At 39.0% G+C, this 24,633-nt stretch overlaps 2 protein-coding genes across 7 annotated transcripts in view; both read right to left on the reverse strand.

The window, feature by feature from the left end:
- Positions 1 to 2: 2 nt before the first annotated feature.
- LOC117455058 (uncharacterized) lies at positions 3 to 8,707 on the reverse strand. 3 transcript variants are annotated; one of them, XM_034094410.2, is made up of 12 exons: positions 8,559 to 8,707; positions 6,530 to 6,576; positions 6,371 to 6,448; positions 5,769 to 5,911; positions 5,561 to 5,683; positions 5,413 to 5,470; positions 4,979 to 5,260; positions 3,907 to 4,043; positions 3,690 to 3,806; positions 3,488 to 3,545; positions 2,538 to 2,603; positions 3 to 2,444 (listed from the first exon to the last, which is right to left on the reverse strand). In XM_034094410.2, exons 2-12 carry the CDS (start codon positions 6,552 to 6,554, stop codon positions 1,213 to 1,215), a joined length of 2,319 nt encoding a protein of 772 aa, XP_033950301.1. In that variant the 5' UTR covers positions 6,555 to 6,576; positions 8,559 to 8,707; the 3' UTR covers positions 3 to 1,212. The 3 variants fall into 3 exon arrangements, with proteins under 3 accessions (XP_033950301.1, XP_033950299.1, XP_033950300.1); XM_034094408.2 differs by having other exon boundaries at positions 5,413 to 5,683; XM_034094409.2 differs by lacking the exon at positions 8,559 to 8,707 and adding an exon at positions 8,216 to 8,271 and having other exon boundaries at positions 5,413 to 5,683.
- An 8,542-nt stretch (positions 8,708 to 17,249) lies between these two features.
- LOC117455367 (uncharacterized) overlaps positions 17,250 to 24,633 on the reverse strand; it is a 57,372-nt gene continuing 49,988 nt past the window's right edge. For 3 of the 4 annotated variants that reach the window (XM_034094849.1, XM_034094848.1, XM_034094847.1), the window contains exon 44: positions 17,250 to 19,394. In XM_034094849.1, coding sequence (XP_033950740.1) covers positions 17,665 to 19,394 — 1,730 coding nt within the window. In that variant the 3' untranslated portion in view covers positions 17,250 to 17,664. The remainder of the gene's footprint in view (positions 19,395 to 24,633) is intronic. The other variant, XM_034094850.1, reaches the window with a different exon arrangement.

The following is a 24,633-nucleotide window of genomic DNA, read 5'->3' on the forward strand; positions in this document are numbered from 1 at the left end:
GGTTTTCGTAAGCATTTATTTTGAACAGAACATAATTGTTACACTGGTTCCAACCTAGAACACCATTGTCGACATACTATCTTTAATGGTTCACAAAACATGCAAAAAGAGGTCTTTCAAAAACAGAGTAAATAAATGTTGGCACAAACCTTAAGTAGGTCTTCACTTTAAAAGTTTTTTTTTTTTTTTTATAAATTGAGCTTTAGTCTGATTTGAACCTTTATAACTTATCAGCGGTTGCTCTGAACCAATAGAATTTATAAATCACCAAAAAACTTTTCTATAACCAGATGATACAACAAATACACTTTTACTTATAACACCAACAGTGTCAAAGGAAATAACATGTCACTATCGAGGCACATTTCAGCGCAATGGTCTACAATCAGATTTGGTTTTAGATGAAAGAATAGAAGAAATTCTGTTTTAAATGTAAAGAAAAAAAAAATTCATTTTAAATAACTTTTTTTGCTAAGATAGTTGGAAAAAATATGAAAGCACAACAACAATGCTAACTTTTAGCCAGCTCCTGGACCATAAGGATGATTTTTTTTGTACATTGCATAAGCATTTCAGTGTTGTTGTTTTTTTATTAAGGGGAACTAGCTAGCTCTTGTCAACCTTACCTTTTTTCAGTTTGTTGATCTTTTAAAAAAAAAGTTTTTATTAAATTGAGCTTTAGTCTGATTTGAACCTTTATAACTTATCAGCAGTTGCTCTGAACCAATACAATTTATAAATCACCGAAAAACTTTTCTGTAACCAGATGATACAACAAATACACTTTTACTTATAACACCTAGTGTCAAAGGAAATATGTCACTATCTAGGCACATTTCAGCGCAATGGTCCACAATCAGATTTGTTTTAGATTTTGATTAAAGAATAGAAGAAATTCTGTTTAATGTAAAGAAAAAAAAAAAAAATGTGGTCATTTTAAATAACATTCAAAATGAAAGGCATAACATCCCTCTATTAGGAGATTCCCATTTCTGACAGAGACCAGGGAAAACATTTTAAGAAGAAAGAAAAATGCCACAGCACCAATAGAACCTAAGCCGGCCCATCTGTGTGCGTTTTCATTAAATGGCGCTAGAAAAATGTCTCCTTCAATAGAAACGTGGTGTCAGTGGGGGTTTGCCAAATTTGCATAGTCAAAAATTGGAAATGCTAACATACATGAAGATGTTTTATCTGTACTTCCTGAAATCGTCAAATCAAACCAGCTGCTCGGTAATTAACCTCAGACTGGGCTCCATAATACCACTGAGCTTGCTGAGGTGGCATGTAAGCATTTGACTGAGACCCCCCCCATCCAACATCATCTCCACCGCTGTTTTGATGAGGTAAGTGTTGGTAAGGGTTTGTCCAAGGTCCAGCATTGTAGTTGTAGGGGAAAGACTGCATCCCATAGCCTGCTTGGATGCCTTGATGGGCCGTAGGTTGTGTCGCATCATTTTGTGAAGCTGTCTTGACATGACCAACGGAAAACTCCATGTATGTTTGCACTTGTCTCGGTTCAAACTGTGCTCCAGGCACTGGTGCATTACTGCCATTTTGTGCATGGGGATCTCCTAAGTGAGGATGCATTTGGACCCTAGCAGCATCTGTATGAGCAGCCGTATCACCAGACCAACAGTGCTGTCCCGCACTGCCTATCTGAAGACTTTGATGATTTTGTGCCATGTACTGAGTTGGCGGTTGTTGCTGGTAATAATGTTGAGTAGCATCAAAGCTAACCTCTTGGCATCTCTCAATTCTTGGGCCAACTGCACTTTGCAGAGTTGGATTGTACCACTGCTCGGTGGAACCCGCCTCATATCTGTAGACCGAGTTATTGGATGGCCAGTCCTGAGTGTGGGACACAGCAGGCGTCGACCAATCATTCTGAGTCTGTTGGCCTTCATTTGGCCACTCTTCGTAAACCCTCTTATTTGATTTTACGTGAGAACCTTGCTGTGTGTTGTAATTATTTCCCCCATAAACCTTTTGATATGTTGTTCTGGTTATGTCTTTTGAAGGGTTAAAGTATTCATTGCCATTATAATGTCCATCCATCTGTTGATACGGAGTCACTGTGACGTTTCTTTCTGGTTCCATGAATGGACCAGCCTGTCCTTCTCCACTGTGGCGATCTTGCTGATGTTGAACGGATTGTTCAGCTGGGTTTATTGCAAATGATTCAGTGTCATAGTCCACCTCACGATCCTCTGAGTGTAACTCTGGCGACTCTGGAAGATCTGAGTCCGGTGAATGGGGGAATGCAGAGGACACAGGAAGGCTGTCCATGATGAATGGACTCCTCTTCAGCAGCAGAGAACCTTTGGTTAGAGGCAGGCTTACCTTAAACACAGGATTTGTCACTCCCCTCATTTTCCTCTTAGTGCTCCTACTCTTTGGCCATTGCGACAGCACCACGGCACATTTCTCTGGCATGCCTTGATCTGAAGGGTTGTTCACACACCACACAAAAGTGTAAATTCACTCAATGAGCAACAGGAAATTACATAAGTAAAATGTTGCTTCAATAGACACACCTTTATTGGCACTTTTCGGCTTTTGGATGTCTGGATGTTTCCTTCCATTACTCATCATCTTTACACCTGGAAAAGAGGAAAACAATACAGGGGATATACAAACATATGTACACAAGCATCTGCACTAAAAATCCAATGGGTAAAAGAAAAGGCAAATAGTTGATTAAATGCAGGTAAATAAACACTTGTTGGACACTGGTAAAAGTTAAGGCTTAATGAACATTAAGAGACTGACTAAAAGAATAAAGAAGGAAAATAGTTTATGAACTACTCTCCTTATCCTTTTACAAATGTTGCTGAAAGGAGTTATGATGTCATCCTTGCCTTTTTAGTAATGCACATTAATTTCAACACTACAGTGGGTCTTAGGTCCCAGTGTCCTGTTATGGCTCGCACCATGTCAGGTCATTCTCTTGTCAACAAAAAGCTAGGGCTGTTGGTCTACAGCTGCACAAGAGATAAGAGTTGTGACTGCTCTTTTGTCTTTGGCATGCAAGGTCACAAGCAGTCTCAGAGTAAAAAAAAAAAAAAAAAGAGATTACGGCTGTTTTATTGAAATCCGAGGAGCCTCCAACCCAATCCATCTGATCCTATGTATGTTTAATATCCCTAGGGAAAGGCTGTGCTCCAGAATTGATAGGTATTCACTTATATGGCTCACCCTGTTTTCCTTGTACAAGTTTTAATAAACTTCAAGTGAAGCTCCAGCTGGTTTATTTGGTTTCCACTCTGCTCACTAAGGGTTATCTTCTACAAGGGCTGAAAGGTTCTACTTTTTATCTCATCTCATGAAGAACTGAGGGTTGGGGTCTCCTTGGTTTCATGGGGATTACCCCATGCATTCTTTTTTCTTTTTTTAAAGTCAGGAGGAAGTTTTAAATAAATGAATCTGAGGTGAATAGTTTAAGGGCAAAAAAGAAAAAAGAGGATGGGCGTGCATCTGTACTTACACCAGTGGTAACTTTTACCAGTCAGTTGAATACCGAGTGATTCTGGTGTCTTGATCACCTGGGAAAAATCACATGTTTAAACATTTCGATGGAAAATGAGTACAAGTGAACTCTAAACCTTTATCGTAAATAAATGAACAAATAGGTTAGCATTCCCAAGGCAGGATAATCTGTAAATACAGTAAAAGAAAATATATATTACCTTCATCTCCCCTCTGCCCTCTTCTTTCTCCACCTCCATGGCCAGTAATACGAGAAGCTGATAGTCGTCATTAATATCTGCCAGAATGACCTCAACCTGCTCAGGATGAGTTTCCATCTACACAAAACAAAAGTTTTACTTAGCATTTTCTATACAGCCTTTGGATGTAGTATTTATGCTCTTGTTCATTTCAATCATTGTTCCACAACAAACATACCAAGTAGTTGATGAGATGGGAAGTTCTGGTTAGGTGATCAATGATGTCATTCTCGTTGGCTCTGATGCGGCAGCAGTGACATAAGAAACAGTATGTGCGGCCATCTTCACCTCTGCATTCAACAACCCGGAGAAGACCTGTGGCAAACACATGGAAGCAGCTTCTGTTAAAGCAGGAGTTTGACATTTTGGAAATGTAACTGATTTGCTTTCTTGCAACAAGATAGATAACATCATTACCTATCTCAGGACTTATTAGTAGTAATAGAGGCGAAGTCCCGCCCATCTACTTCCGACCCATGGGACCTTATTTCGGAAATATTATGTATTGAAGTCAATGGGGAGAGAAAGATTATCTTTCGATCCCGTTTGAATTGTGCCACGATTTACACATATGATGTTTGTCAATCTTAAAAAATAATTTCCATGTCAAAAAAGTCACAATTTGTCATAAAACTGTTAGAAAATACGCAACTAGAAAGACTACAAATCCCAGAATCCCGCATGCCGTCTCTTACGGAACGACTAACTCCCCTTGTGTGTATACCGCTCTCAAAATTCCCAGACTTGTAGTGATTTTCACCTCTTTTAATACTTTTCGCCTCATTCTGAAAGAAAGAAGTGAAATGTGCCAACGTGACAGCCGTCTTGGTGTGTGGTGCGAGACGGGAAATGTAGTTCATGGAGCGGTTTCACACAAACAAAAGTGTTACTTCACAGTTTTACGACACTTTTTTTTTTTACTTCCAAAATTATCTTTTAAATTGACAAACATCATCCGTGTAATTTGTGGCACAATTCAAACGGGATCGAAAGATAATCTTTCTCTCCCCATTGACTTCAATACATACTTTTTCTGAAATAAGGTCCCATGGAGGTCCCCCGGAAAGGGAGGGACTTCGCCACTCTATGTAGCTACAGACAGCAATGTGTATTTATGGATGCCGTCTTTGCATGTATAGCCAAGTTTAAAGAATAACATGAGCTTGAAATATGGCTTGTGAATATGCTAGTAAAAATTGTATTTAGACGAGCTACAATAGGAAGACCTTTATATATTTGTTTGTGCTTACCAATAAGAGGCTCGGTTCCCGTGTAGCCATCCAGAGAGCTGCTGCGGTTCTCTGATGGCAGGGAGGGTTCAGGTGAAGTGTTCTCTAAACGCCGTGTGGACTTGATTATATCTATTGTTAAATTTGTCTCTGGCACTTCGGAGATCTGTCCTTGTCGGTTTTTGGAAAGTAATACAATCCTCTGAGATTGGGGGGAATCTTGCTCCGGCTGTGTAGATGTGCTCTCTGAAAGGCTTTCAGTTTCACCCTGCTGGTCTCTCAAGATAGTTATCAGAGTTACTGCTGTGGTGTTAAAAAGAAAAAGAGACTGATGTGGAGTAAAACAAATCAAATAAAAGTGGGACATGCATATATAGGAAAAAAAGACACATAATATACAAATGAGAAGATGTGGAATTGAAGAGGGTTTGAGACTTGTGTTACAACTCACTGACCGTCATTCTCGCTGTTTGTTGCTATCCTCTGGTATACAGCATCTTCGAGCTCTAACCACTTTATATGAATGTACATACAAAGATGTGAGGGCTCATATCCAAACATGCACCTGTTTGCATCCACAACGTACACAGTTAAACAACATACCTGGACGTCTCCGGGCCCTTCCTTCCCCTCAAGTGTCTTAGCCATCTCCATGAGTGGCCAGGCCAGCTTAGACAGGTCAGACTTCTCCTTCCATTCAGACACTAAGTGGGGGTGCCAGGCTTTCTGTGAAACACAACAACACTTAATTACCTAAGATCCAAGTCAGCACATAAACTCTTATCGTGACTTCTTCTACAGTACTACTTACAATGTAGTTGTATCTGTGGAGACTTCCCATGATGTGGTTTCGCATGTCAGCTTTATTAAGTTGACACACACATACCTCACACAGGAACAATATTTCTTTGTTGTGTGTACCGGCCTTCACACATTCTATAATACTGCCCAGGCCTGAATGTACATGAAGTGACAAGTTATTTCAATACAGGCTGTACCAAATACGCCGAAACTTCATTAATAACGTTGGGTTTAAAATACTTCATTAAACATACTATTGCTGAGCAGCGTCTTTTTTCTCTTCTATTTATTCGTATTAAATGGTATTTCTGCATAGTTGCAGATAAATATTATTATTATAACATCAATGCAGTCAAACATTTGTTGCTCTCCTGCTTGCTGCACATACACGGGACTCATGTGACTGACAAGCTATATTCATTAAAGCAATTTTATTTAGTAAAAAATACTAACTCCTTAACTTCAACACATCTAATTGTCGGATCAAGGATTTCCTTTTTCTTAGGGATATGATGCTGTAAAATGTGATGACAGACACAACAAGAGGAAAACATTTGCTACAGCCCAACAGGATACACAACATACACAAAATAAGTATTTTTTTCTACAGACCGATGATGGGTTGTAATCTGCTCTTGTTGTTCAGATAAACCTTCAGAGAATCCAACAGCTGGCTTTTGGTAGAAACACCTACAAACAGAGAATGCATCAAAAACACTTAATAACGGAAAAATAGTGTAGGCATGGCAGACCTGTCAAAGAAAGACATACCTTTTTGTGCTTCAACCGGCTGCATACTGCCTTTGTAGAATCACCACCTGCATACAGTTAAGGTTGGAGATTACAGTTATTACTTATAATTTGCCTTTGTTTGTGCCTGAACTGTTTCAGTTATTAAAAAAGTAAATTAGGCAGCCATGATCGACCTCTGACCATCGTTATCATAAAACTATAAACTCTACCTAAAACAGCAGTCCCCATGTAGAGGAAAATGTATTTAAATGTATTTTAATGTCATGTAAAGTTTCCGTTATCCTCACCAAGCTTACAAACCTTCACTCTACATGGTGAAACAAAGTATTAGGGTCCAGTTATATTTGTTTCACCACAATTTTCAGGAAAATGTGCAATACCCTGTCCCTTTACATGGTGAATTAACACAATTACAACTAATACTTCAAGTCATTTTTGACATATTTCGTTTTGTGAGAGTTGTGTACATAATCCAAAGACAGTATATGTCATATCCTGCTTGTATCTGAATTTTAGATTTGTTATACTAATAAAATGACCATAGAAAATAATAAACTGTGCCTTTTTACAAACTGGCCACAAGATGGCGCGCAATATCAACACATTGTTCAAACAGGATTGTGACTTTTCAAAAGTTTGAAATAAAATGTAAATGTTTTTAATTATAAAGAAATAAAAAACTAAATCATATTTAACTGTTATTCAACGATGTAATTATGGTAGCCTTCTGCAAATAATGAATGCCAACGTTAAATACGTTTGTAGTCCATATACAGAGGTATGTAGACACTTCAAAGTGAATCATAGCAGCAGGAAATGGGGTTACACAAGACACAGGAAGTCTTGTACTGCGGTCACTCTGATAAATTGATAGAACAGGAAGAACTATTCAGTCTTTACTTTAGTAATAGTACCAATACTATGGGCATAGATATGTCTCGTAATTATTTGTGTGAACATAACAATTATATGTGTGTAAATATGTGATTTGTAAATGTAAAACACCATCCACACATGCATTTAAAAGATTTGCAAACTCACAAATATATGTGCAAGTGTAAAACGGATCAGCAAATACGCAAAATATTTTCACAAATAAAAAAAGATCTATGAATATCTCTATTTACACACAAATTATTTTTATCTTCACACAAATAATTATGAGACATATATATGCCCATTCAATACATTCATGATTTTATACTCCATTACAATTAAACTCCTGCATTCAAAACCGTACTTAAGTAAAACTACAGAAGTATTATCAGTACAATGTACTTCATATGTGATTTACTATATGACATCATTAGATAATGTTTTCAGCATTCTACTCAAAGTATTGACTTTTGTAATATTTCGTATAATGTTACTATTTTGTACCATAAACTGTTAATCCACACATTTATTTTTTAGAAATGCATTACATTTCTGAAAAGTACCTAAAAGTTAAAGTTGAATCAAAAGTATTTGTTTTTAAAAGTACAGCACTTGAGTAAATGTACTTTTTGCACCACTGTAAATCAAACCAGCGTAAGCAGGCTGTTTAGCAGGGACAACTTAAAAAGCTTCGTTCGTTATTTTTGGTGTTGTTATTTTACACTACAGTTTCATAAAAGAAGAGTGGTAAGTTGTACATAAGAAGAATATTGACCAGTTAGGTAACGACACTGATGTGAAACTTCGAGCTAATTACAGCTAACTTACCCACGTTTCCCCGTAGTGTTAAATAAAATACTTAACGGCTGTTCACTACCGTTAACCGTTGTCAATTAACGTAAACTCACGTTACACGTGTTTTAAGAATAAGTTAGTAAACATGTGTGTTATCAATAAAACGTATTAACGACGTAACTTGACTAAACGTAAGGTCAGAAATATTGATGTTTGTTCACCCTACAGATTGAAAATAAACAAACATTTCTGTTATCTGAGCAACCAAACAACTAACAAGCTAAAGTCCGACGTCCCATCGAAACAATACAACTGAAACGTACTTGTTAACAGGATTAAGTGAAAGACGCTGACTTCCTACTGTAGGTTAACTTACCGCTAGAACGTTAGTATCGGTCTCTCTTGTAGATCTAGAATCCACAATTAAGCGACATAGTGGTTAACGTTGGGGATCACATCCACCGTTTGTCAGGTTTATCTTTAGGTTGTACCGATTCAAGATTGCGAGAATGACGTCTCTACATTGGCCAATCAAATCAACACCTTCAGCCTTGTGTGTGTGTGTGTGTGTGTGTGTGTGTGTGTGTGTGTGTGTGTGTGTGTGTGTGTGTGTGTGTGTGTGTGTGTGTGTGTGTGCGTGCGTGCGTGCGTCTTTCTCATAGTCTTCGTTTAGGGTTAAAATAATGTTAGGGTGTGGCCGATTAGGCATTTTGTTGTGATAGTTAAGGTCAGTTTGACAGTGATTGAAGTAGAAGTTATTCAGATATTAGTTTAGAATAACTTTGTTAATAAGAAGTAGCCTAATCCTTTAACATTTTACTGAAGTCAAAGTTAAACTATTATCCTCTACTTAAAGTGCAACATGTTAAAGTAGCCTACACGTTATGTAGAATGCCCATTTCAGATGGTAGGCTACACTCTTTTGTATCAAATACCCTGGAATCAACAAGGTATTTTAATTTATAATGCAAAAAACATATTTGTAGATTACATTTTGTATTATTTATCTGAATTGTAGTGAATTACCTTGCAATTGTAAATAAGTAGTACATTACTTGAGTGCACTTACAGTATTACTTAACTTACCACCACTAGTTAAGTTAAGGTCAATAGATGACCATTAATCAATTTCAACTTCTGGAATTGCCACTCCGTTAAAATAATTGTTCTACTGTTTGGTTTGATTTCATTTGAGCTTATATTTATCCTGTATTTTATTTGTATGATTCTTTTTTAAATCCTTTTATATGTATGTCTTTATATATTTATTTGTGTTTCTTGTATCTCCATTATCCTATGAAGCCTTTCTGAGTTATTTAAAGTAATTTAAATTGCATGATGTAGAAAAGTGGCATACAAATATGGAAGAATTTTTATTTTTTTTGTCTGTAACACAAAGGGTCAGAATGGCCTTCACACGTAGCCAACTTTGTGAGGGAGGTAAGATAAGAGGGACCTTGAGGATGTGCTGTGCTGTTCTGTGAAAAACAGTTTCTGTCTGGCAACTTGAGCCATAACACATTTCTTACCATTAGATATAAACTAGCCTTTTGAATCCCTACCACTATGTTATTCCAGGTGAGATTTTGCTTGATTGTTCCCAAGACTGGTACAAATATTACCAAAGCTTCCTGGAAAAGTGTGGTCAGGACACAAAGTCTGTTTGAGTAAACTGTTGAGACTAGACAGTTTTTATCAAGGGAAGCAGCCTTAACTCTTGTAAACATTTGAAATTCAAATGATCAACTACTGTCAGCCTTTTCCAAGGTCTTTTTTTCTAGGACCTGAACACCTTCAGAGATGACCTGAGACCAGAAATTAAGGTTGAGATGTACAAAGTACACACCGGTTTTATTGGTTTTTCACAAACACATAGGAGAAAATACAAAAGCTTATGTCAGACACAAGGACAAACCCAAAAGGTAAAAAATCCCAAAGCCCCCAAAGACACACATTTGATATATTTTATAACCTTCCTCCCTCCTCCCTCTCTTCATCAGGTGGTTTCCCCTTGCTGTCTATAGGTAAGAGGGAGGTTACATAGTTTCAGCTTTTACTAATTAACAATTCAAAATATATAATATAAATCAAACAAATAAAGATTATTGAAATTATATTACATTTTAACAAAAGTGAATAAAAGAATATATATGAAAGCAGAATACTTAAACAATGTCATATGGAATTCAACTTCTTTTAACTCAATTGAAAACAAGAAAACTTTCTTACTGTTCAAAACTTTAATTTTGAACAGTAAGAAACGTATTAAAAATGTAAACTAGTGTTACTAAGTTCTGATGCCTCCTGATGTTAAGGCTAAAATAATAATGGAAGTACAGAGTTCACTCTCTTCCTGTATTTCATAGAGGCAGGATTTGTAGGTGAGGTCTGTCACGGCCAGCAGATCCGTCAACAAGAGGATAAGAAATCCAAGAGATAGTTACTACAACAGGTCATCACATGAGATTAGAGACTAGACAATTAGGATTTTTCCAAGAGATATATATGTTTGAAATGAAAGATCAATACTTAGTGAAATGTTTCCTGTTTTCCAAATATGTTTATCAAACTGCTGTCTGCTACTCTCTTTCTCCCCATATAATGTGGATCAGGTCGGCTACACAATGCTGTCTGGCCTGTTTTGACTGTCCTTCAGGATCATGGTTGCTTCTTTTAAAGTACTGTAACACTGTAAAGTTGCAGTTTTCACACATGAAGGTTCAAGTCTTAACAATCAATTATCTGATAGGAATACAATGAACACAAATCAATGCGTTGTGGACTTCAAACTTTGGAGACATACAGGAGGAATAAGTGTAATGGGAAATGTTATCATTCTAAGTGAGCAGTGTAAGTGTACCACGTGTTCTTCTTCTCAAGCGGTTTCTAATACAATGGTTGACATGTAGCAGTAAATATGTCCTAACCTACATGAGTCGTAAATAATGTCGGATTGATTAATTATTGTAAGGTTGGTTGCCTTCTCCTTTTAAGGAATGTAGACGTGTTGTCTCTCCTGTTGCAGGTTTATTAAAAAATAATCCTATAGCCTCTCCTCTTCTATTTTTTGTCTGAAAATGTGAAGATAAGACCCTCTGCGGATATCCTGATTTTTGTACTTCGCTTTTGTACTTTTGACCTTCTCAATATAACTAGATATGTTATTGAATTACCAAATTTAGAGAGGCCCATTGTCTCTTTGCTAATTATTCACTTTAAGTGAGCTGACGCCAAGGAAGTACAAAGAGGCCCTGCTCAGATAATACAGTTAGTTTGTTAGTTAGGTGGTTCATATCCTGACAAGATATGAATTCCTCCTAAAGAGGTCGTGAGATAATGGTCTTTCCACATCTGGAACATATTAACATATCAACTAATCTATGTTTGTGTGGTTGGCTGCATGTTGTTCTAATGTTCGTGCGGTTAGGGGAAACGAGTGTGCATCATTTAGAAACCTGTATTGCATTAGTTGCATACATTGTGATGTTCGTGTGTTAGCTGTATGTTCAAGTGTATGTTCGTGTGTTTTTTATAAAGCACACGAGATATTTATAGTCTGTGGAGCATTATGACTGCTTCAGAGCAAAGGTAATATTTCCTCATTATTATTGATAGTTGTACAACAAAATAATAATTGATCAACTATATCTGTATTTGTGTTTTATTGCTTCTTCTCGGTTTCATTCTTTCCTGTTTTGAGTGCTGAATTGCACAAACATTACCTTCTTGCAAGACTAATCTCGTTAAAAGCCTCTCTTATTTCAAGTATCTTCATTTCAGTATAACAGGAAGGTTTCCTCACCATTTTATAATATTTGTTAGTTTATTTCGGTGAAATTCCACCACATACGTTAAACCTGGAACCAGACACACCCTGATAATTGACAGAGTTGTGTTGAGTAAAGTTGAGTGACAGAAATATACTGAGCAGACCGTGTTTGTCATGTTATTTTCATGGCCGTGAATAGGTGTAACAACAGTTCCAGACACATGTACACTACATATCTAGCATATCTTAGAACTCCTTATCTGTTATGTAACTTGTTATTCTGTGTATGTATACATTTTACATGTCACCTGTTAAATATGTGCTGGACAGCAGTCTGATAACAGCCTTACAACCTGTAAGAGTTTGAACATCCCTGTATGTAAGACAACTTTGGTCCTTCCGATCTCTCGGCTGTGAATAATTGTTCTATCATTGACACACTTTTTAAAACATATTAATCGTTACTTATTGGTTAATTTGATGGGTACAGTGTAACTTAATGGATATCAGTAGAAATAAACATAATTTAAAAATGCAGGCAAAAACAATAATATACATCCGTCGTTCCCAGACAGGTAATCTAATGGCAACAAAAGATGAGACGAGAGGCAGATCTGAGTGCCGGGTTTTAGTTGTATTTCAGTGTTGTAGTCATTGACATAATTCACTCATGGAACTACGGGTTGGGGGGTATTGTTCCGCACGGACATATATATTGACTGTACCTACTGTGTGCCCTCCTTTCTCTTCCCGGGCTTCGAGCCGATAACATGTGTGTCTGACGCTCATTAAAGCTAGCTTTGTATCTTAGATGCACCGATTCCGACTCCCGTCTCTCTGCACTACATTGGTGACCCTGACATAAGTCTCGCAGAAGTTTCCGAGACTGAACCGAAGATGGCAAGAAACGCCGTTTTTCTCAAACTGCCGGAGATTTTTGGAGACGTCCGTGGCTGCATCGTGCGCATGGACTGAGGCTCGGTTCGCCCTCCGCGTAATGGCCGAGGACGACGCTCGCCATTTCCACATCGTTTCGGCACTGGGAGACAGCCAGCCTTACGACCACATGGAAATGATGCACGTCTTGCTAGGTACGGAAGAACCCAAATTCTTGTTCATGGGACTGTTTCTTCGGGACATGCGGCCACGCTAACGGCTAACAACGACGACTAACAGCTGACGGCTAGCAGCTAACGGCTGACTTCTGTTAACAGCCAACTGTTAACCCTCTTTTTGTGGTGCCGGAGAACCAAGTCTGGTCGTCCTCGTGTGGATCCTCTCACAATTTCCCCTACCTGTTTTTGATCGTATTTGACACTACAGTGTCAAATATGGTACAACAAGGCAACAATACCGAAAGCCCTCATTATACAAATATCACACGTATATATTCTGCTTTTCCCAAACCACCTGGCATATGTAATTTAGTATGATTAGTTACATGACATGCCAAGTTTTGTCATAACAAGAACATCCAAATGTCAAAATAAACTCCTGACCTTCTATTCTTCGAGATGATTCCCTCTGGTCTTAGTTTGAAACCGTTCCCAGCTTAGGAATAGGCTATAAGATGTACATTTTCTCTGTTACGGGACCAATCTTTGTTCCTTCTGAATCTCATGTCACGCTGACCTGTTGTTATTGGCTACGGGAATACATTTCTAAGAATTCCATCAAACAAACCATCTCATGCTGATGGTCCTTCCCGCCAAAGCAACCACCTTGTTGGTATGGAGTGAACCCGTCTTTACTTGTGACTAAAAGCTTAACAAAACAATGTAATGTGAACATTTTTAACCATACACTATAAGAGTTAACTTCAAAGATCATGACAAAACATAGCCGAGTATAGACTGACCTCTAACTGATTACATTACATTACATTACATACTCTAATATATGACATTCATACAATGACCCTCTAAATAATCCTACACATGACAATGGAAACTAAGAAAACATGAATTATTTACTTTTTGAAATCCCCCTAATATAAAAACGTATACATTCATATTTACATGGATTGAACACACAAAACAGTTCTGTATTTCCTTAAGCCATTGTTTAAGAGGGGCCCTCAAAATTGAGAATGTAGGGCACTCCAAAACTTGAATGAATTAGGGCAATGATCAGGGCCGGCCCTTGGCATAGGCAGTGTAAGGGAATATTTCTGTCTTACTCCTAAGTGTCAAAGAATAATTCTTCCTTACTCCTAAGATATTTAACCTTATTCTGTGTGTTGACATTTACGACCATCCCTGCTTCTAATCTCCCGTAAGGAATGTGTTAATGCAGTCGTATGTTGATACTAGGTTTTATGGCCTGACCTGGTGGGCACAGGGGGGGTTTTACGACTGTGAGAACGCTGGCTTTCTAAGCTCCACAGATGTGAGAGACATCTCCTGTGTCTGCAGATGTTTACGCCCATCCCCAATATGTGGATTGGACTCTCTGTAAACTAGTTAAAAGGTCTACCAAGATGCGAGGCTAGTCAGAATTGACATGACAACCCACCCGTGCAGTCAGAACCTTTTGCTGCTGTGACTTGTGATATGAATTCTCCGGCCGTTGACTTGTAATAAACATTGTTGACATCAAAGCTCCAACTCTCCTCGTGTCTCTCTGAGTCCTGACTCTCCATTACTGCAGAAGTTTCCCTTACAGGCAGTATAGGCGAATGCTTAGGGCGCATCAATCCATCGGGGGCGCCGGAAATAATTTTTTTTTAAAAAAGTTAGAAATGTCATAACACAATTTCCCGATTTTAGATCAACAAAGTACATCTTATCATCTTAAACTAACAGAACTACGCCTATATTGCGTACAGCGCCAATAAACTATGGCACACTCCCCCCCCCAAAATCAAGTTGAACTTCCCCAGCCCCAGTCAAAACCAGGTTTATATGAAATAGTTATTTTTTTGAAATAATGGTTTTAGTGTGTAATTATAGGTTTTAATTTTGTATTCGTGTTAATTTAAAATAAATCAAACTCCCAAAAAACGTATACAGCTTCTGTGTGCTTTTATTAACATTGGAATTTACTGTATAAGCGGTCGGGGGGGGGGGGGGAGCTTTAGAGAGATCTCTCCTGAAAGACTGAGCGCTTCTGATAACCTCAGCTCAGTGAGGTAAAGGCACACCTTTATATGATCATTATAGCTATAAAAAAATAAGAGAATAGATGAAAAATAGGTATAAAATACTATATGACAGTACAAAAAAGTAGTTATTAATAAACAAGAACACAGTTTGAAAGGAGAGTGATTTGTAAAATATCCAAAAAGAAAATCTGCTTACAGTTCTGTTTCATATGGGTATTGAGAGATGTATCCATAGATCTCCTAATGTTGCTCTCAAAGTGCACCAGATTGATGCTTTTAACTTCAATATTTTAAAAAAAAGTCCCGGGGGAGCATGCCCCCCGGACCTCCCTAGAGTAGGCTAGGTCCCCCCCACTTAAATGATAAATCATGTTCAAATGGATAGGAAACTAAATACATTTGCACACATCTTGTGTCCATATCTTTCTGTTTTGGTGGTCATGCCACAACCGTGCACGTGCATGCATGCGCGAGTCATAGTGAGTGTCTGCATTTGGGGGAGGGGGGCGCGCCAGCTAAAATCTTGCCTAGGGCAGCAAATTGGTCAGGGCCGGCCCTGGCAATGATGAATGAATTATGAATACAGTGGGAGGCAATGAATGAATGAAGCCAAAGTGTATCACATGAGGAAATAAGTAGCTTGGCAAAATGGATTTTCCTCTGGTAACAGGAGAGCGTCATGTGGATGAGTATCAATTTGCATTAGGCTATAATCAGTGTCTTTGTTCCCTGGGTACTAATGAGTGGGGGTCCTTATCACATGTGTGGTGGTCTGTCAAAGCACTCCTGCATATCGTAAACTGTTGCCTCAGGAAAGAGTTTCTCACACATTGATGCTATAAAACCCCTTTAATGTGTCAGGAGAGTATTACCACCCGACTGGGTTTACCGGGAACATTCTTGACTTTATCTCATAATGCTGTTTTATGTCTTGTTTTCACAGCTGGGGTCATACCAGAACACGAAAAGGGATTGTAAAAAAAAATCCCAATGATAGACAAACAGCACGGTCAGGGTCACCTATAGGCTCTATTCTGGAAATGGATGAGTTAAAATGCTCATGGGCTTGTACACTGTGACATGTATTTCTTATACCACTTTATACGGTTGAAAGCCTGGACTAATTTGCAGCTCAAGGATGATACATGCTCTTATCTGCAGAATGCTGCGAAATACCCTGGATATTTGGAGTTATGTTGACTGAGATACATTTCATACAGCACTTTAAAGAATTGCAATGTTAGCAGTCATCAGGTTTATATAAAACTACTAACTAACTTTAATGTTGCAGTCGAATGAGGAACTGTACATTTAAACATTGTCCTACTAAGAGATGTTGGTTGTGGGAAAGAAAATGTGACCAATTTGTGAGACTTCATAACCAATTCAATCTGTAACTTTAGATGTTAAGAGTGCGCTTAAGACCTTCCTTTTTGATAAAGCTTATAGTTAGGGCTGATTAGATTCAGCCCCTAGTTTTGCTGATATAGGCTTAGTTTGTCGGGGACATCTTACTTCTTCCTTCTCTCTGTCTATACCTGTGTACTCTCATGTTCCGATTAACCCAGCTTCCCCAAATGTCTTTCTTTTTGGTGTCTATATACGCCGGGATCTGGAGTCATGGATGATCCTGCGGTCCTGTGTCCTCGATCGAGAGTCGTGGCTGTGGTCCTGGATCATCGGTCCTGGATGGATATCCTCGTGGATTCATCTTCCTATTATACACACATGCATTTCCAAACATTTGGACTACCTATGTTGCAAATGTATTATCTTTTCAATTTACACACAGCATCTATTGCACGTCTGTCCATCCTGGGAGAGGGATCCCTCCTCTGTTGCTCTCCCTGAGGTTTCTCCCATTTTTCCCTTTAAATTGGGTTTTCTCCGGAAGTTTTTCCTTGTACGATGTGAGGGTCTAAGGACAGAGGGTGTCGTATTGTCATACTGATATTCTGTACACACTGTGAAGACCACTGAGACAAATGTAACATTTGTGATATTGGGCTATATAAATAAACATTGATTGATTGATGTGGTATAGACTCGGGCACAACATTTGATGGACAGAAGTTTACAATGAATCCAATATCATTCATATTAACCCAATCCTTGTTTTTGGAGCGACAGTTTTTCACTATCCCCATCTTCAAATTTTTAAAAATAAACAAATATTTCACGTTCAACAGAAAGTCTGCATTTAAAGGAATTTTATTAAAACAAACATTATAAATCAAAGTACACTGCTGAAAATGTAAAAACAAAAAATATCTACAGTAGCTTAATATCCTGTCTGAAAATGTTTACAAACGTATCCTTCATATTAAGCAAGCAAAGGTTTTAAATGAACTGGCAGTTTATTGAACCTGTTGCTACTCCAATGAATCAATTTAAAATGATTGTGTATGTAACACACAAATATATCAAAAAAACAAGATGGCAATGAACAATTTACACCTTATTTGAAATGTAACAAAGAGATCAGACTGGAGATTTTTAGGCCATGTATCCAAACTTCCTTGTGTTCACAAAAATATCCAATACAATCGGTAGTATTTAACGGGTGTGCTGCAAAAATACCTTGTATTTACATGGTTTAACAGGTCGTCTTTATTGAGGAGGGTTATCGGTTATATGGGGACCTGGAGTAAACAACCCTGTGCCAGTGGCCATAAATGAGTTAGCTGATCCCTGGGAAACGATTCCATTATCGGCTGCAGGAGGATAGTGATTGAACGGAGGTTGCATGTAAACCTGAGAAGAACTCTGTGTTTGATCAATTCTATAGTTGGCTGGAGCTGCAGCCATCGTCCATGAGGAGTGCTGCTGCTGCTGCTGCTGCTGCTGCTGCTGCTGCTGCTGCTGCTGCTGCTGCTGCTGCTGCTGCTGCTGCTGCTGCATGAGCCACTGCTGCTGCCGTCCCAGCATCACCCAGTCTGGGAGCAGAGGACTTGCTGATATGTGTCCAAATGATTGCATACTGAAGGGCCCTGCTTCCTGCTTTGGGAAGACCCCCCTTGTTGTGTATGCAGGAATGTGGTCTGGTGTTGTGTAACTTCCAACAGCGTCAGGAGAAATAAACACTTGCTGTCCGTTCAAGACGTATAGGCCTCCTGAAGCTTTGCTGGGGCGCATTGGTGCAGCTGCAGCTAGCGTGTGAGCAGCCCGACCCCCGTGGTTCATCTCAGTGAATGCCTCTCGGTTATAGCCGCTCATTAACAGATCGTTAGGCCTGGCAGTTATGATGGTGTTAATGGGCAGTTGGTTGGGTCTGACAGTCTCTGGGTTATCGTTGGGGACTTCACAGAAGAGACTAGGGTTTCTCTGATCTTTGACACTTATCTGGTGTTGTGGGTCGCTTGGGTCCACAGTGCTGGCAGAAGCTAACACTGTACTGACTGTTTGGGCTTCAGTCCCTCTGAATAAAAGGTTGCCTCTCGTTGAAGTCGAGCCCATAAGAGATGAGTTGTTTGCGGAGAGAGCCCAGTTTGCATGAGGGGCGATGAGTTGCTTCTCATGGCCCACAGGAGCTGCAGACGTTAGAGACATCTCCTCAAATGAGTAGGCGGCGGCTGGATCTTGTGTCACATTAACATGCTTTAAATCCCCTGTTGTTTCTTTTGGGGGCATGTTAGACATTATCTGCACATGCTTTTGATCCCAACTGCTTTTCACAACCCTTTGAGATGAATCGTAAGTGCAGGAGGTTGCATTCTCATTATTCGAAGGAGGTGATTTGCCAGAGGAAACATTTAACTTAGTCTTTCTCACCAGAGCCAATAGGCGATCAAAATGCATCGTGTACTCGGGGAGTTTGTCTAGTTCAAAAGATTCAGGTCCTGCGTCCTGGTCCAATGGAGACAGGAGGGGGGGGGTTGCAGCAGGGTTGACTAAAGAGGACTCAGAGGCTGATTCTGAGCTGGGCTGACTGCATGTTGGTTTGTAATATTTTGGCAAAGGATCCTCGAGTTGGGGGTTACCTGTGCTATATCTGTCCAGAGTTGGTTCATCAGCTGGTCTTTTTCTGGTTGGAGGGCATTTAACTGTGGGAGACAGTGACAGGGTTTGAATGGTTTTAGGACCAACAATAGCGGCAGATTGGGATTCTAGATGCACCTCAGCCTGTTTTACTTGATATTCTGTGATAGGCATCTGGTGCTGAAAGTCTGGGGGTCCTGGCTTTACTTGGGGACTAAGAGATGAGATGGGAGGGACAAGAAAATCAGCATTCGGGGAACTGCTTTTCACATTCAGAGGACTCGAGACTCTCCTTTGTTGGACCCCATCCAAATATCCAACAGTGTTTTCGGAATGATATTCCTCTATTTCTTGTCTCGTTTCTACAGAAGGAGACATGGGAGAAGAAATAACAGAAAACAGTTTTAAAAGCTTAGCTCTTGTACAGCTTAGAGAAAATAATGAAAAAGGCCACTTTGGGATTGTAATTGATGGACCTTCTAACAATTAACAGACAAAAAAAAGCCTAAAGAAATCTTATCAACAAAAATATTTAGTGGTGGTGCAGGGTATATGCAGGAATCCTGATGTAAAATGTAATACCTTTTAAGACCTTTTTTAAGACCCTTTCCATACATTTTAAGACCTCATCGCCACTTCGAGTTCTAACCGGTTACATTGGCGACACATTTTACCTCACATTTACTATACAGTATGGATTGTAAGATAGCACAACGAAACAGCTTGTGATAACTCCTCCTTATCATAATTCAGATAGAACAAAGCACAAGAGAATGAATTGTGTGACTAACCCAGGGGTGGGGAACCTCCGGCCCCCGGGCCGTATACGGCCCGCGAGACAATTTGATACGGCCCTCGAGGTAACACACGCAAAAAAGAAAACAAATTAAGAAATCTAGACCGTAAAATATGTAACAAGCGAGTGCCTGTTTTTCCTGGCCAAGGTCAGGGTCCTTGAACACAACACGAGCCTAACGTGTCATCACGTGGTATATGTCTCGTCCGACAGGGGTTTCGAGCTGCCGGAGGACAGAGCACCAGAACGCTGCTCCGGGCCGGGACTTCACAAATGTCAGTACCCATAAGGAGCCGTACACATGCCGCAGTTTTTGCGTGGCTGTGTCTTTAGTTGAAAGCCCAGTGGCGATCTGTCATACTGATCATACAGTCAATAGCTTTGTTGTTATTAGCATCTGGTTAGCTAGCTATGCTAACGAATATAAGAAGCTTTTTCTACAACCAGTGAGGTAAAGGCACATCTTTATATGATCATTATACTGTAGCTATAAAAAAATAAGAGAATACAGTAAACGGGTATAAAATACTAAATGACAGTAAAACAAAGTTGTTATTAATAAACAAGAATACAGTTTGAAAGGGGAGTGATTTGTAAAATATCCATAAAGAAAAAGAAAATCTGCTTCCAGTTCTGTTTCATATGGGTGTTGAGAGATGTTTCCATAGATCTCCTAATGTTGCTCTCAAAGTGCACCAGATGCTTTTAACTTCAATATTTTAAAAAAAATCTTCCCGGGGGAGCATGCCCCCCCCCCTAGAGGAGGTTAGGTCCCCCCCCCCCCCCACTTAAATCATGTTCACATGGATAGGAAACTAAATTGCACACATCTTGTGTCCATATCTTTCTGTTTTGGTGGTCATGCCACACCCTGCACATGCATGCATGCGCGAATCATGGTAAAATATCTGGATTAAGAGGTTGCTTTTTCTTTGCACAGCATGAAAGAAAGGCCAAATGAATGGGCTGTGATTTTTAAGCAGAGGTCAATCATTTGTACGGCCCTCGGAGGATGTTGAAAAAATTGAAATGGCCCTTGAGGGGAAAAAGGTTCCCCACCCCTGGACTAACCCAATGCAAGGTTTATTAGAATTTTTTGGATTTAGGCATTGCTCCCAAGAGATAACACAAAAAACGATATATGTTAAAGGTCCCATGTCATGGCCATTTCCACTGATCATAATTCCATTGTTGAGGTATACTAAAATAGATTTATACTGTGCAATTTTCCAAACTCACATTGGTTTCGCATACAGCATCTCTGTGAAGTATGTGGATTCACCGGTATTCACTCCCTGCCCTAAACGGCTTGTTTGAGCTCCTGCATAAACAAGCCTCTGGAAGGCTACATGTCTAAGATGTGTGTGCGTTGAAGGGGAATGTGTGTGCGTTCTGTCAAAGAGTCCTATGTATGTACAATTCTACTACTCCAAAGCATTGCTGTAGGACTGCTTGAGGGCAGAGGTAATGTTTTCCTCGTTACTATTGATTGTTGTACAACGAAATAATCATTGATCAACTATACCCGTCAGGCTTCTACGGGCAGGGCGTCCCATAGACCTTCATAATGCCTATTTTAAGGTTCATTTGGCCATTAAAATGCGTTTTGATGTCATTTTATGCAAGTAATGAATTTATATTTCTGATTATTTGTGCAGTACATGTACATGATGTTTAGTTTGCTAGTTATGACGAAGATTACTTCATGAATGTGTACACATATGGACACTGCAACAGCTCCCAGACCACGTGATCAACAACAATGGCCGACCTTCGTGTTATTCTCGGTGGAAAATGCCTATTTTAAGGTTAATTTGGCCATTAAAATGCATTTTGATGTCATTGTATGAGAGTAATGATTTTTTATTTCTGATTATTTGTGCAGTACATGTACATGATGTTTAGTTTGCTAGTTATGACGAAGATTACTTCATGAATGCTAACGTTTTTTTGGTGGAAATGTGTTTTTTCACAGCAAAGTCACCCTCTGTACTTGGACTTATTGGGAGAATCTAAAGGCAAGAACATCCCAAATATTAATTTAGGTCTTTATTGTAGACCTTTAGTGCTGCCGTCTGTGAGGAAAATACATGGGGCTCAGAGCCTCGTATTTTTAAAATCTTTTTTTCCTTCTAATTTGTTATTCTTTTCAAAATAACACACTGTTATCTACTCACCAATAACACACAATTATCCTTGCTTTTATTTATTGGTTTAATTCCATAATCTCGGTCTTTTTTGGCGTTCGTCAGGAACTGAATTTCAAAATAAAAATAACCGGAAACAGACGTAGGCCTATAAGGGACCGTTCGAGCATCATTGCGATTGTCAACATTTTTGAGTTTAGGATGGCCGAAGACACTACACTACCCATAATCCCCAGCTATCGTTTAGGACTACAGTCCCCGTGATTACTCTTCACGGTCTGGGATTGGATGTTGGAGTGGCAGTGCGCCAAGGTTACAGCGTCAAACAGCTGTTTGAAATGGACCGAAACCACGCCAGACTATCGAAAACTGGAATCGAACGCCCCCCCAGAACTACACACTACACCAGGGGTGCCCAACCTTTTTTGAACCGAGAGCTACTTTTAAAGTAGCCAGTCTGCCGAGATCTACCAGTCCAAATAGAGAGGCATAGCCATTACTGACAGCCTACTACCAGGTAAATACACACTTCTACTTGTATAAAACTGACCTTCGTACGATGAATACTTCATAAAATACTGCAGATCCTTTATCTTACCTCTTTCTAATCTACACACATACAAGTATTTTACTGAAGTTACACAACAGTGTTGTTGATACAGAGTTGGAGTTTATCCACACGTCACTACAGTGGGTAATGTTTTCAAGAAGCATTGAACAGTGCTGCCACATATGACACAGGGAAAAAAGAAAAGACTCTGAACCCTTTCTTTGCCATTATATAAAAATAGTGTTGCTACAAAAGTATAAATTAGGCTTACTAATAAGACAACTCGGATCTGAAGCTACACAGGAATCTGCTGCCAAAGTGCAATACAAGAGACAACATTAATAGAATCAAACCCTTTTTTTGTGTTGCATTTTAGTAGAGTATAAAAATAAATGCCTTTAAAATAGGATGCAAGCAACACTAGTTTCTTAACCTGAATTGATAATAGACTATAATCAATTTAAACAGAACAGATCTTAATGTTTGCATTCTTATACCATTTTGTACAATACTTATAATGAATAAGTTCAAACAAACTAAAACTTACAGCTGATTAATAATGATATCTAACTTGAGTTTTTATTATATCAAAAACCTGTTGAAATGGTACTGTTATTTTTACTGTCCCCCAAAAGCACGTCAGCAGCCTCCAGGAATGCTTCTTTCACAACTTCGCCGTCTTTGAAAGACGTCATGTGTTTCGCAAGAACGTGACTGACACGTTAAGATGCGATGGTAGCAGCCTTGCTCTTGTTGTTGGGCCTGGTGAAAATGGACTGCTGTGCATTTAGCTGTCCTTTCAGGCCCCTCCCCTTTTGGAGCTTAGGGCAGAATTAGGAGGGAATTCCGTCTCGTAGCGTTTGTGCACTGTTTTGAAATGCCGCTCCTAAATTACCCTTCTTCGATAAAGCCACGCTCGCATTGCAGATGAGACAGATGGACTATGAATTGGAATAGATACAAAAATAATCATCCTCCCACTCGGAGTGAAAATGATATATTTGGGGCTTTTTTGCTTCTGCCATTGCGGTCTTGTGTGTGTGCGGACTGTCACTCCTGTTGACACGGACAACATCAGCGAACTAGTGCCCACTGCCCACAAGTCACGCCCCGACACATGGGGTCACGCCGGCCAATCACAAAGCTTTGATGCGTTCAAGTGCATTATTCTGGCACAGGAAGATTATGTTATAGAACATTAACGATAAAACTGAATATTGTTGTTCTATTTTTAGACACATCTCGCGATCGACCGGTCGATCGCGATCGACTGGTTGGGCACCCCTGCACTACACTATTGTGTTTCGCAAAATGTTCTATGGGACGTCTCTACTGAACGTTTTCCCCACAATTAGAAGTATAATAATATAATATATAGCATTAATATATACCCACATGACAGCTCATTGATACTTTGTAATTCTACTCCACTACAATTCAGAGGTTAACCTGGTATTTTTACTCCACTACACTTATTTGAGTTACTTTGCAGATTCTGATTAATGATGTGAAATATAAACAACCCTTAAATCAGACTTTAGTTACACCTGAGTAAAATTCAGGGAAGGTGATTGTCAAGTGCCAACAATCAGGAGAGATATTTGATAGTTGGTGCTTGAGAAGACTAAACATGTATCTGCAATTGACATTAATGGAAACGAGTAATAAAGTATATTCATTACTCGTTATTCTCTACTAATAGTTAATTAAAGACTATATATTATGGCTATTTTGCACATCCCTTTCAAGATTTTAAAGGTGTATTGACATATCATTTACACAACTATGGTGTAGTTATGCAATGAATGAAAAACTTGGGTCACAGGTTCCTCAACAGTGCATTACAAGACATCTATCAATATGTGTACCTCCACCATTAAACTGTCATATTCTGCACATTTCTTATTCTATCTACATACATAAGAGTATAATCCATATGTATAATATCAGTTAAAATAAGTGCTTCAACATAGTTAACATTGCAGGAAAGCAATATATTAGACGTTAAGTACTTTGTCAGGCTTAATATTTATCTGTAGATAGATACCCCCAAAGTGTTTTTCTTATTTAAAAGAAGACCTCAATCTGTTATTTAATGTTTAAATAAA

This window comes from Pseudochaenichthys georgianus, chromosome 11 (genome assembly GCF_902827115.2).
Source record: "Pseudochaenichthys georgianus chromosome 11, fPseGeo1.2, whole genome shotgun sequence".
NCBI classification, from domain to species: domain Eukaryota; kingdom Metazoa; phylum Chordata; class Actinopteri; order Perciformes; family Channichthyidae; genus Pseudochaenichthys; species Pseudochaenichthys georgianus.

Bases quoted from the DNA above. Each gene is read 5' to 3' on its own strand.
- LOC117455058 (XM_034094408.2), bottom strand. From the start codon at position 6,554: ATGCAGCCGGTTGAAGCACAAAAAG. The intron at 3,546-3,689 runs GTAATATATATT...GATTTTTCCCAG, and splicing joins AGGGCAGAGGGGAGATGAAG to GTGATCAAGACACCAGAATC. The intron at 2,445-2,537 runs GTGTGTCTATTG...ACAACCCTTCAG, and splicing joins GCCGAAAAGTGCCAATAAAG to ATCAAGGCATGCCAGAGAAA.